Here is a 13,055-nt window from a genome sequence, read left to right on the forward strand (position 1 = left end):
ACCTGATATGCGAGACGTAGTATAAGCATGGGCGAACTAAAAAGGCGTGCGGGCGAGATACAGTCCGAAGAACCCGCAGGGAGTACACGAAAACGAATCGTCGCAGTCGGGCTTCCCACGGTTTGAATACGTACGAAAACATTGGCATGGATAACGCGATTGAAGTCTGGTGCAGTTAAACGTGCCCAGTTTGTAGTAGGAAAAGTCGGAATTGTTACTGTGTCGACATGAGCCGATAACGTAGAAAACTTTTCGAAAGGCTAGGTGCTTATTTCGAGGGAATAGGCACTATAAATTTGCTAGCAGTACCCATTGCCTTGTAATCGTCACCAACGTTTTCGTCAATAAAAATTTATTGCTAACCGTATGCATCAAGTCAAACGTCTCATCTCAGCAGAACTGGCTGCCTACCAGCACGGGTAAGCGGACAAACACCACTTTTATCTGGAGGAGGGGCATGGTACTAAAAGCACGTGGTCGCAAAATAACGTGTGTCGCGTCGCTGAGATCAAGGGTGGCGGCGTCAAGATAGGGGCGAAATCCATAACCATAAGCGTGTGCAGGGTTCCTCATCAGGGGAAAGATGGTTCATCCAAGAACAGTTATGCCTTCAGAAAAATTGCGAGAAAACGCTGACTGTTCTTACTCTTCTTGTACAGTTCATTTTAAGAAAGACGTGAAATTTGTCTGAGGCATAACTTAATTAGTATTGATTGCCAATACCTACTACTGTATAATATGTAAGTCATTGTACAATCTACCTATCAAATCTACAATAACTGCTTATCATGACATCTGTAGTAGCTTTATTGAGGTATTCGATTTACCAAATATGATACAGTGTGCATTACAGGGTTACATCAATGTATGAATCTAAACGTCAACGCATATGCGACCGTTCTTTTTTTGGAACGTGCGTTCGTTTTTGTACTAACAAAATATTCGGACTGGTGTATTTTGAACGTTGAAAGCACATGCAATGGACACTTTGCAAAATAATTCGAGTCCTGGTACATACAGAACACAGCGGCGAAGTGAACCGGCCCCTAGGAACAATGCCTCCGATCTACGTGCACGACCTACGAAACGTGAGGGAAAGATTCTTTCTCGACCATTATAGTCACCCATGAGGAAGGGGCCAAGCCGGTCTCGAAACGTCGGGTTTTCTCCAAAATTGTGGCTGGAGGTCACAATCTTGGAGGACTACAGACTAGCCGGCAAACTATTTTTTCCATTAATCATTAACGCCTGCATTTCCTTTATTTTGTTTCTCTCGTTCTCCTGTTGCACGGGGCATGGCCGGACTGAAGGAGCTAGAGTTACTCCATATGATACCTTTCTACCTAAATGTAGCATATACAGTAACTCTAGGAGGAGCGGCACGCACACGCTATCTTACGGCCTGCGCTTCGTGTCTAGTTCCCCCATTTCACCGCCGCTAGTTCATGGTACTGCGGCCCAACCCTCGCTAACGAATCTTTTCTCCGCGCGCGGGTTTCCTCCTTGATTCAAATCCAAACATGTGCGGCTGGTCAGAAGCGAGGCGTTGACTGAGTGAGAAATAGCAAGAGGGGGAGGGTAAATCCCCTTCATGCGTTTCCCAACGCCATGGGGGGAGGGGGGCTTTAGGAGAGGGTAGTGGGTTGGCTCGATGCGCTCTCGCCTGCAACGAGCTGTGACCGTGCCTGAATCTGCCCCATTGCACGACCGGGCTAGACTGCACCTGTGGAAAGAAGCGCGCGCACCTGCAGTCTAGCCCGGCCGTGCCCATTGTTCCCTGTTTGGGTGCGCAGGCACGCTTGCAGCTCCTCTAGTCCGGCTGTGCACGGGGTTATCCCAGGGTTAGTGTTAAATGAGACCTGACATTCCTGCGGTGTGTTTCTGTGCTTTGAACAGTCTTTGTGGTTCTTTCGTGGGAGAGGCCTTTGCCCTGCAGTGGGCGTAGTCAGGCTGATGATGATGTGGCTATTTCACACCTTCGCGGGAATGTGGAGGGCTGAACGTCCTCGTAGCTATAAAAGTAGTCTGGGGACCAGGCTTCTCGTTGGAAAATGTTGCTGCATGAAAGCCAATGTTTTTCAAGTGCACGCAAGGGAGCAAAGTGTCTAATAGACCTTGTGCACGTGGCGCAGTTAACGCCGCCAAAAAGTTCACACTCTACAATGGTCAAGAGGTTCTTTGTCTCCTGCTCGCATGTACCACTGTACACGGTGATAGCATGTTGTAGGGGAGGGGTGCGCTGGGACAGAGTGGAAAGACGCACTGCTCGGAAGCGCCAGGTGAAGGTTCTCTCTACATTGACGAAAGCAGCTGGGTGCAGGGCGACCATTATCTGCGGAATCGGCACCTCCTGCATAGGACTCCAACCACTTGATGAACTGCACTCTTCTGGGCCTGCTGGCTTCATCTATTCTTCTCTCAGTGGCTTTTCTCTCTCATTCTTTTTGGCGCTGAGCCGTGTTCTCTAGGAGGCTGCAGAAATCAGGCGCCTTTTTTTTTCTTCTAACCACAACCACCACCCATTCTTCTCACGTGGTCTTCACTTTACTGAGTTAGCTGCGTCCGTGTTTTTTGCTTCGTGGCCATACGCTCTTCGAGGGTGGCAAACACCGGCCGAATCCGAACGCCGGCGAAATCGGGACTGTGCCTGTTTGCCTTGCTTTCTGACCTTTATTTATTGCTCTTAATTTTTGCGATATGATCTTGCTTAGAGACTGCTGCGCAGCGAATTGCGGGCTTCGTTTCTATTTAATGAAAGCCGAATTCCTTCGACCTGAGGCGCTCGGAAGAATCCTAGCCAAGGAACTGTACGTGGACGCCGAGTTTTTGGAGGCATGGACTGAGGCGGAGCAGTTCTACGAGAAATCGCAAGATCCGCTGTCGCCTTTGTGGAATTTCATGCCCAAGGACCACTACTTGGCACTCATCTGCCACACGCTGGACAAGCCTAATATCTCTCTGAGGTTCAACGCTGCCTGCCGTAGCGCTCGGCCGACCGAACAAAGCTGGCGTGAGTTCGGCTTCAAGAGCCTCTGGTGTCTACTGCTTGGGGCATTCCATTGCCTCCCGCCCTCTCATGACGCTCCCGTCGAGTTGTACCGTGGTGTGCTCGACTTTTGCAGCTCTGGTCTGGCGCCAGTGCCCTTCCCTCATTTCGTATCGGCCAGCTTGTGCGAGTACCAAGCCTCAAAGTTCGGTTGGAAAAGACATCTTCTCATGTGCCTCCCGAGTTCGTGAGATGCATCAGTCCCTTCGCCATCTACCCCCACCACGCCGAAGTGCTTATCTGGCCCTTCTGCAGTTTTGTGTGCATGTCTTATTGCGGCGACTACCGTCAGTACTTGTCGTTCTGTGACGCACTTCCCGTGTACAGACCCTCTGCATGCCAACCTGGGCAGCTCTTCATGATCACAGATCGGCGTCGTGGATGGGCGCGTGGGTCACACTGCCGGGACCATTGACCACGTTTCAACAGTTATTTGTGCGTGATTTTTCTGGTGGCCTCGGATCCCGCACAGCCAGGGTCCGAGTGTCCGCGTGAAGTCGTCCTTTCCGAAGACACACTTGCGCAGATCTGGTGGTGGCGCGTCAAAAGGTCAGTTTAGATGAAAGCATTGTTAAGAATTGAAATGTTTACCGCATTTTCTCAATTTTTTTTCTAAGGGCTCTGCTTGCCTTTGCTGAATCGGTAACAACGGTAAAAGTTTTTTTTTTTCACTGCTGTGAAATACACTTGTTCAGAAGCTTTGCAAAAAGTAATTAGCAGTTTATGTAAAATAGGGAGTTTTCATTGTTTTTTTTAAATATTGTGAGCGCAGTCATCAACTCTTCTTTATCAATAGGACATGTCATCATCATTTGTATAATTTCCTCATCTGTGCTGCATTGTGCTGGCTTTCGTCACTAAAGAACTTATCGGGTCGCCTTGGTCGCTGGGTGCTTCGTTTACAGGAGCACGACGTCGATGTCGTCTAGAGGTCTGGTAAGAAGCTCAAAGATGCTGATGCTGCCCCGCCGCGGTAATCTAGTGGCTAAGGTACTCGGCTGCTGACCCGCAGGGCGCGGGTTCAAATCCCGGCTGCGGCGGCTGCATTTCCGATGGAGGCGGAAATGTTGTAGGCCCGTGTGCTCAGATTTGGGTGCACGTTAAAGAACCCCAGGTGGTCGAAATTTCCGGAGCCCTCCACTACGGCGTCTCTCATAAAAATATAGTGGTTTTGGGACGTTAAACCCCACATATCAATCAAAGATGCTGATGCTCTCTCTCGCTGCCCTCTACCCAACCGTGATAGCCCACCGTCACCAATTTCCACCGCGGGTCTCAGTTGGCTCAGATCCGGCCGCCCATCTACCCTTGTGCCGCATCAACGCGTTGACCCTTACTGCCGCTCCATAATAGCATGCTTAGAAGGCACATCCACTTCGTCGACAACTGAAACAATTCAAGCTTCATGAGGTCGTTTTACATCGCTGCATTTACCACGTAGAAGGAAACAAATGGGTACCCGTTATACCGCGTTGTCTACAACGTCAGGTTCTTGACATTCCACGATGATCCTGCTGCTGGGCATCTCGGCTATCACAAAACGTACGACAAAATACGCAGTTGGTTCACCTGGCCTGGCCTCTCATCCGCGATTGCCAAATATGTTTCTTCGTGTGCCTTATGTCAACGGCGGAAACGACCCACTACTGCTCCTTCTGGCTTTCTCCAACCTCTTCCTTGTCCGGCTTTGCCATTTGAAGTCGTCGGGATAGACTTGTACGGCCCCCTTCCCGTGACCTCCAATAGAAATCGTTGGATTGTGACAGCTCTTGACCACCTCACTCGCTACGTGGAAACAGCCTTGCTGCACGCTGGTACAGCCACTGAAGTAGCAGATTTTTTTCTGCGTAACATATTTTTATACCATGGAGCTCCACGTGTTCTGCTCAGCGATCGCGGCAAGGTCTTTCTTTCCTCTATTGTTGCTGAGGTTCTGCGCGCCGCCAACACCATCCGAAAGACAACTTCTACTTATCATCCGCAAACAAATGGCTTGACGGAACGCTTTCATCGTACTCTCTCGGACATGATTGCCATGTACGTCAACCCTGACCACACGAATTGGGACGCCATTTTGTCATTCGTGACGTTCGCCCACAATACGGCTACGCAACGCACTAGCGGCTTTTCTTCCTATTTTCTGGTCCATGGCTGCTCTTCTAGTGTAACTCTGGACGTCTCCTTCCTTTCGGCTCCTGCTACCTCAGCAGGCCCTTTACCCGCACAATTTTTGTCTTGCCTCGAGCACTGACGTCATCTGGCCCGAATTAACACCGGCATCTCCCAGGAAGCTCGCAAGTGTCGCTACGACTCAACTCATCGTGCTGTCACTTTTTCTTTCTCCAGGAGAGGAAGTTCTCTGGACTCCCGTGGCGTATGCGATGTTCATCGCGCGCGTCTGCAGTATCGTGTTGCACGGCGCGCACCGCAGTCAGAGGCTCTGTGCTTCGTACTCAAAGTTACCGGGGTTATCCGCCAAGACTATTCAAAACAATAACGGGAGACCTACGTTATCACACTTTCTCATGCGACCGGCTGTGGAGAACGCGAATAATTCGCTTACTCAACACGTTCGCAACGGCATCCAGCGCTGTCGCCATTCTGCTTCGCGACAGCTACGAAAATCGGTATAACTGAAGTCATTTGCGCCAATTCAAAACGCAACAGTAGCTTCGACTGAGCTCTTTTTTCGTAGAGCGCGAAGCTGTAGCATCTTTTCTTGTATTCGCCGTCGTTCTGGCGAGTGAACCGGTAAAGACTTCATGGCGGCTCGGTGACGCGTCCGACTAGCGCAGAGAAATTCTTGTTTTCATGAGTGTTAAAAGCGCTAACACACCTAATATTTAGCTCAATCGTTGTTTCGCACGCTCGAGTTGCAGCAGTTTGCGCAGCAAACTATGGTTGATTGTGCAAGTTGGTGATACACAATTGTTTGAAATGAGAGCGCACTACGTAGACGCGGACAGGATAGACAGGGACAAGCGCTTACTACCAACTGAATGGTTATTCGGAAAGCTGTGAAATATGTACTGACACATCAAACAATTTCGTAGGCACATGCGATAAGACCTAATCACAAACCAATATAACAAAACAGATAAAATATCTGTATGCCAGCTCCACCTTACCAACGCCCACTATGCCTTAGAACGATTACTTAACGCCTGTGGCATCTGCGACTGTCCAGAAACGCTAGCATATTATCAGACAGAGCTATTGGGGAGTTTTAGAATCGCGCACCGCAAGCCCTTGCGGTGCGGTCACTGCCACTGCGCATGCGTCGTAACGTGAGTCGGCGTTCGCGGACCGCACGCAAAAAATCCGAAATTGCGTGCGGTAATGGCGGCCCGCATGTGGCCCGCAAGCGCTGGTTTTGAGGCTACGGTGTTGCTACTATCGTGCGTTGCGGTTAGCAGCAGGGCAAACGGTATTCTAAAACTCTCTGATCAGGTGGTCTAAATTTCCGGAGCCCTCCACTACGGCGTCTCTCATAATCATATAGTGGTTTTGGGACGTTAAACCCCACATATCAATCAATAAATCAATCAATCAATGAATCAATCAAAACTCTCTGATGGTTTGCTGACGCAAGTCAAGTGTTCACGCGCTATGTTTGCTGCTTCGATTCCTTGTGCGCTCATCTTTGTGTTCATTAAGCACGACTGTGTTGTCAAACTGCATCTCACAGCCACATCTAGTGACGTGCTGGGCCATTGCACGCATGCGCCCGCAATCTGTCGTTAATGGGTTACTGACACAAAACTTCGGGGCCGATATAGCTACAGCTTATCACCTGCAAGATATCAACAGCGAATATAGCTTGGCAGGTATCTTAAATTAATTTTTAAGTTGATTGATTGATATGTGGGGTTTAACGTCCCAAAACCACTATATGATTATGAGAGACGCCGTAGTGGAGGGCTCCGGAAATTTAGACCACCTGGGGTTCCTTAACGTGCACCCAAATCTGAGCACACGGGCCTACAACAAATTAATTTTGAAGTTACCGACTCCATAGCGCTATAGACATCCTTGGAGGTGACCTCGAGGTATAGCGCCTAGAATATACTAATGTGCCGAGCGTTTCGAATGGGAGACGCTGGCATTGTCGATGATGCCTTCCTCCGGAGGCCACCACACAGCAACACCGTGCTATCCGAGCGGCACCGATAGCGCACGTTGCAAGCGCGTAGAAGTAGTGTGGCAGCTTGGGCTAGTTGGTATGGCATGACGATAGTTATAGCGCGAGAACAAAACGACGGCACAGACACAGTCTCTGTGTCGTCGTTTTGTTCTCGCGCTATAACTAATCGTCGTTGCAGGCGCGTTTCGTGCGCGTTGCTCGCGCTTTGGATGCACTCCGGATGCGCGTTCGTTAGCCCAGTCAGTTGCAGTGTAGTTGAGGGGCATTTCTGCTGTTGCGCACATAGCGCATGCCTCCGCATGTCTTTGCCGTGTTTTTTTTTTTCTGTGCGCGATGTTCACGCTTGTGTCCCTTCACGAAACCGGGATGTCGTCGCAGAAAAGTAGGCGCAAGGAGAGCACCCGTTTTTTTTTTTTTCCATATTGTGTGAGTGGATACTGCTCTAACAACGAGCGCATCTTATTATTCAGCGGCCCTGCAGATCCAGTACGCTGAGCCGAGTAGGATAAAAACATAAAGCGAAAGGATCAAAGACTAACTGCGGCGGCTGTCGTTAGTGAGAAACATTTTAGTGATTGCTACACTAAGCGCTCTTTCAAAATTACAGTCTATGGTGCGATCCGTGAAATTTCCCGTGAAAAGCTGGAACTAATAATTTGTATCCTGCATGTTATTTGCAGCTATCGATTTCTTTTCACGGCCATGATTACTTCTCGCATAAACCGGCGTCGCCAACACCGGCATTTCTACGAAATGAGCTCTTTAATGCTGTTGCGTTAATATTATAATTTTTTCTTGAACCATCGATAATATCCGCATTGGTACCGGGTGTTTCGATAAATGTGTCCAAAATACTCAAAAATGAAAAGCAAATCGATATTTGCTGTAGCACTCGGACCGTATTTGTTATGAAATTAAACTATTTACATTTAATAAGTTGAGCTAGCGCCAACGTCATTGGAGAATTGAAGTTCATGCGAAGAACTTACCCTACCTTTGAGCCATAGAAAAATTCATTAAAGTTGACGTTTTTCCTGAGAAACCACGCGTGTTCATTAATTTATTGGGAATTTTTTGATCAAACACTCGATATCGTGTACCGTATTTGATAACGGGGTGTACGTACGTTTGCAAAAATGCAACGAAAAAATATAGCTTTGGTTACGCATCGCCTCCCAACCAGCGTTCTTAAAGTGGGCTGGGAGAGCCCATCGGCGCCGCGCGCGCGTTGGCAGACACGGCCGCGGTAGAGACGCCGCCGACACAACTCCGCTCGGGCTCTGGCAACACCACCTCTGGCCGCTGGGCCATTGGCTCGGTATAGCACGGTCCCTGCGGCTATCGCCGTCTGGTGGCCGCTGGTGGAAGGCATCATTCTCCCTGCCATCACGACGGCCGCGGTCGGCACACTAGTAAGTATATTCTAGGCACTATACCCGAGGCGACCGCATACTTCTCTCACGTCACCACGCTACGGTCAACAAAACAAGTTATGATGACGTCATAGCCACCATTTTTTTTCTTCTGCCGCGTTAGTTTCCGAAGTCTGTATTTCCCGGCGGCTGTTTGCGAGTGCATGGTTGTGGCGCACGCTTAAAAAGTTTTGTGTTTCGCGTCATTCCAGTGCCGTTACCTATTCGAAAATAATTCTTGTTGCGGATCGTGTGAAAGTGCGTCACAGTTCTGTGTGCTGACGTGGTCAATAGTTGCACACCCTAGGTGGCGACAGTTGCACCGAGTTTTTGGAACTCTCTCAAACCGAAACTGAAACTGATCGCTAATGAGGGGCCTGCAATTATCTATCGCGTGCTGCAGCAAACAATGTGTCCGTGTCTGGACTAACAGCACTACAGCAACGCATTGCAGCAGAAAAACGCCAGGCCAAATTTTTTGTCAGTACCCTTCTAAGGCATCTTCTATTGTCCAATATCACAGGCACCACACGAAAGTGGAATCCTGTAGATAACGTTGCTAATGCAATTGACAGAAAGGGTTCTGTGCTTTGTTTTGCACACCTGTTTCTTGTGTCTAGCGGCACATGTCAGCCTATATATGGTTTATCAAAGCCTCCTAAAAAAATTATGCCTGAAACGTGAGCCGCGAACGCGCTGCCCTACCCACTGATTTCACCCTCCTTCTTCGGTACGAAGGCGAGCGTCTCCAACGGCTGCCCCCCCCCCCCCCCCCGCGGACACAATGCTCTCGCAGTTGCCTCCGAGCAGCCGTGATGTCACGTGACTGAGCGGTACGGAGGCGAGCGGTCTCACGCGGCGGCCGATTGCAACACAAGGCAGGAGGCATGGCCTCCGAGATTGCGTGCTGGCAGGAGGCTTCCAATTGAAAAAAGAGAGCGACGTTCCAGACATAATTTTTTCTAGGAGGCGTTGGTTGGGTTTATATATGTCAGCCATATATGGTTTACGGTAATGTGGTTAAACCGCTGCGAAAAATTTTCTTCAGTATCGCAACGCCGATGTTTGCTGTACGGACCCCCCCTCCCCATCCTTGCGGAAATCTCCCGGAATCGCAAACCTTGAACTTGGCGGGTATGCTTTTCCCATAGTGCCGCGTGCGCCCGTGGGGCAATCTGGGATATCCTGACCGAGAAATCGCGGCAAAACTGCGCGGCGTCGTGTTTTTGGCGCGAGATGATGGCCCAACAGTTGAGCATGGTGCTCCGACGGCGGCGCCGGCCTCGCTACGTTTGCTACGTTTACGACTACGCTCAGCAAAACTCCAGGTAAAACATTGTCTCTCATCTCGTGCATCGCTGCGCGGTTGGTTGGGCGTCGGGAGAATTGAGCACGCCTCGAGCGTTCTGGTCCTCCGTGCTTTGTCGCGACTTCCTCGCGCGAACGGGCTTGACTTCTCAAGCGATTTCTACAGGGCCGTTTTTTTTTTTTTTTCGGCATCCTACAACCATTCGCAACCCTCGTAGTGGCTACCGATGCCTTTGCTACTCGAAATTTTGCCCGTCGGAAGCTTGACTGCGGTTGATGGAGTATCATTTGTGGGTAAAACGGATTTCATTCTAAACCTGACATTTGCCGAATTCCTACTAGCCGAAATGGTTATTACAAATGTTGGAATAGAACTAAATTTTTTTTTTCTCGGAAGTAGTGACCCACCTTAAGCTGCATTTTATGTCTTCAGTTCAATTAAGTGTAAGCAACATAAACTGGTGGGCAATTTTTATTCGCCTTGTTAAAGCCAACCTATATTTTCTTTCTTCCCTGTGATTTGATGTCATCATTGCAGTCGTTATCGTCGGCCATTTTGCCATGTGTGGATTGTCACTCTTGAGAAAACTGTCACTTCCACGCGTTTACTTGTGTTGTTACGATTTCGTGAGTGGAAAACTTTGCACAGTGGCCGCACTTTAGACACTCTTGTTTAACACCCAGTGCAAGTTAGGAGGTGTCACAATAGGATAGCATCACAAAAAGCAGTCATGCCTTTGTTAAACTTGCCTTTGCTCTGCCAGGCACACTACTCCAGCTGATGACCATCACTAGAGGCATTCACCATTGTAATCTGCTGCATTGTCCAGTGTCTTGATATGCTAGTTTGTCTATGGCAGCATTGCTTATACAGATAGACTGTCAGTGTCTGCATAAGTTCTCTCTCCTCAAGCTCCCTAGGTCCTTTCTAACTTACCTGTTGAAAAATACTGCTGGCTAAAAGTTGCTTACGAACCTGTTCAAAGCCTTTTTTTGGTGGATTGTCACCTTAGTGCACATGCTGCAAGTAAATCTGATTAGACAAGTTCTCATAGCAGGCAAAATCTGACAGCATAGCCGATAAAAAAGCCATTGTGAAAAAAACATTTTGTATCGCTTGTCAGTCAGTGCTGTTTTAAAAACGTTCTTGCTTTTATTTCTCTTGAACAGTTGTCTGCCATGCTGCCAGGGTTTTCATGCGCTTTAGATTTCAAGGAAAATGAGACCTTGATAACTTTACTGGCTCACTTGTGCAGGATTAACCAGCTGACAAAATGTTAATTGAAGAAACTGAAAAATTTCTTGCTGTAAATATTGCTGGTGATCACCTGTTTCTCCTCATGTAGCTCTGGTGTATTTCATGCACTGCCTGGTTTATTTGAATATTGAGTAATATACTGTCGCATCTACTATTTTAGCGTGCTAAGTGTTCTTTTTGTGCAACGGGGGAACAGATCAGTGTGACCTAGTCTACCAAAAAAAAAAAAAAAAAAAACTGGGCAGTGTACCTGCCTAATCTAGCCTGACTTGTTGAATAGCCACTGGCTAACTGCCCAGATGTTATGGTCTGTTCAGTGTCAGTAATATATTTTTTTAATTTTCACTCAATGTGTTTATGCTACTCTGAGTAGAATTGTTGAGAAGCAGGCCATAATTGCACACATGAAAGATGTGTGTTAGGCAGCCCAGCATGTTTCACAGAATTTGCCTTTCTTGATCCTCTTCGCTATACCGCAGCTGTCTTCTCAAAGTATGCAGTTATGGCTGGTGGTAGGAATCTATCGTGAAACTTCAGCATAGGAAAGTGAATGGGAGAAAGACAAGGTCGTTATTGCCCTTGTCTAATCTTTTTTTCTTGTCCCCTTCTGTGTGCTGAAGTTTCATTACGCAGCTGTCTTATGTACACGAAATGCCTTTAGAAATCTACTGGCATAATTTGTATGCACTTCTAGTGAACAGTTTATGTGCATAGTGTAGAATGGTGTGTAAGACATCTTGCTTCAGAGATTTGTAATTGATTTTTGCTTGCTGCATTACATGTGCGTGTTCCATTCTGTAGTTACTATTATGAATTGTTTTAAATTCCTCATCGGCTTTTTTTTTTCATATATTAGCTGTCGATTTGTGCAATACAGTCATCAAATGTTGATATTTAGCTTGTGTATAGACACAGCATTCTTTATGTACAATTACAGTGACACACGTAATTTTATCAGGGAAGTTTTATTGATTAGGTCATAAGGTACCATGTTGCTGCAGCACCGACTATCTATTGGCAGTTCACACCCTAAACAAGCTTATTTAATGCCTCGCTCCGCATGCTTTATTTGGTGGAGCACAAAAGTACTTGTATTTGCATTAAATGCCATTTTCACAAGTGCGGAAGTTAAGGCAGGTGTGGAATAGGCTTCAACTTACAGATTTAAAAAATGAATTACAAACTCTTTTAGCTGTTGTCATATTCAGTGATATTTAATCGAATTTCGCAGTAAAAGACAGGCGAGCTTATGCAGCCAAAAAAAAAAAATGAATATTTAGAGCTGCCTTGCTTGATGCACCATCTTGTTCTCTGTCAAGAATACTAACTTGGTATTTATTCACTTGTGTTTTCTGCTGTTATAGACTTGCTGAACTGAAAAAAGAAGAAGGCAATGAGCTATATGGTCGTCAAATGTACGATGAAGCAGTCAAGCGCTACACAGAAGCAATAGGTTTGTTCTTATATTTTATGCATTTTAGGCAGCAATGAATACCTTTCAGCAAGCAGAACGTTTTGGCTGTTTTTGTGTTGTTTACTGTAGGAGAAATGAAGGCGTAAGACACGTGAGTCGGGATATCAAGAGATTCTTGTTAAAGCGAGTTAGATCCAAAAGTTTTAGTAGGGTAGCACCACCTGTCAATCGGAAACACACAGTTGTACATGAGGGATAGCTGCTTAGATATGATTTATGCTCTGTGCAAGTAATCGAAGGCTGGTTCATGTATGCTCTTCCACTAGAAATGATATGCCTAAAACCTTGGCCATGAGAAGGGTTTCCTTTTCCTGTGTTCATTTAAAACTGATTTCATTGGATTTGGGTGTGCATTTACAATTTTGACAGTGCAGAGAGGCTGTTTATAAAAGCACATGACTGCCGTTAATTTT

General features: G+C 47.3%; 1 protein-coding gene across 5 annotated transcripts in view; it reads left to right on the top strand.

Moving 5' to 3' along the window:
• LOC119176084 (dnaJ homolog subfamily C member 7) overlaps positions 1-13,055 on the top strand; it is a 106,218-nt gene that overhangs the window by 68,417 nt on the left and 24,746 nt on the right. For 4 of the 5 annotated variants that reach the window (XM_037427212.2, XM_037427210.2, XM_075876865.1 and 1 more), the window contains exon 2: positions 12,533-12,621. In XM_037427212.2, the coding sequence (XP_037283109.1) occupies positions 12,533-12,621 (89 nt within the window). Of the gene's footprint in view, positions 1-9,826; positions 9,931-12,532; positions 12,622-13,055 lie in introns of those variants that run through there. The other variant, XM_075876864.1, reaches the window with a different exon arrangement.

The sequence above is a fragment of the Rhipicephalus microplus genome, chromosome X, assembly GCF_043290135.1.
Source record: "Rhipicephalus microplus isolate Deutch F79 chromosome X, USDA_Rmic, whole genome shotgun sequence".
NCBI classification, from domain to species: Eukaryota; Metazoa; Arthropoda; class Arachnida; order Ixodida; family Ixodidae; genus Rhipicephalus; species Rhipicephalus microplus.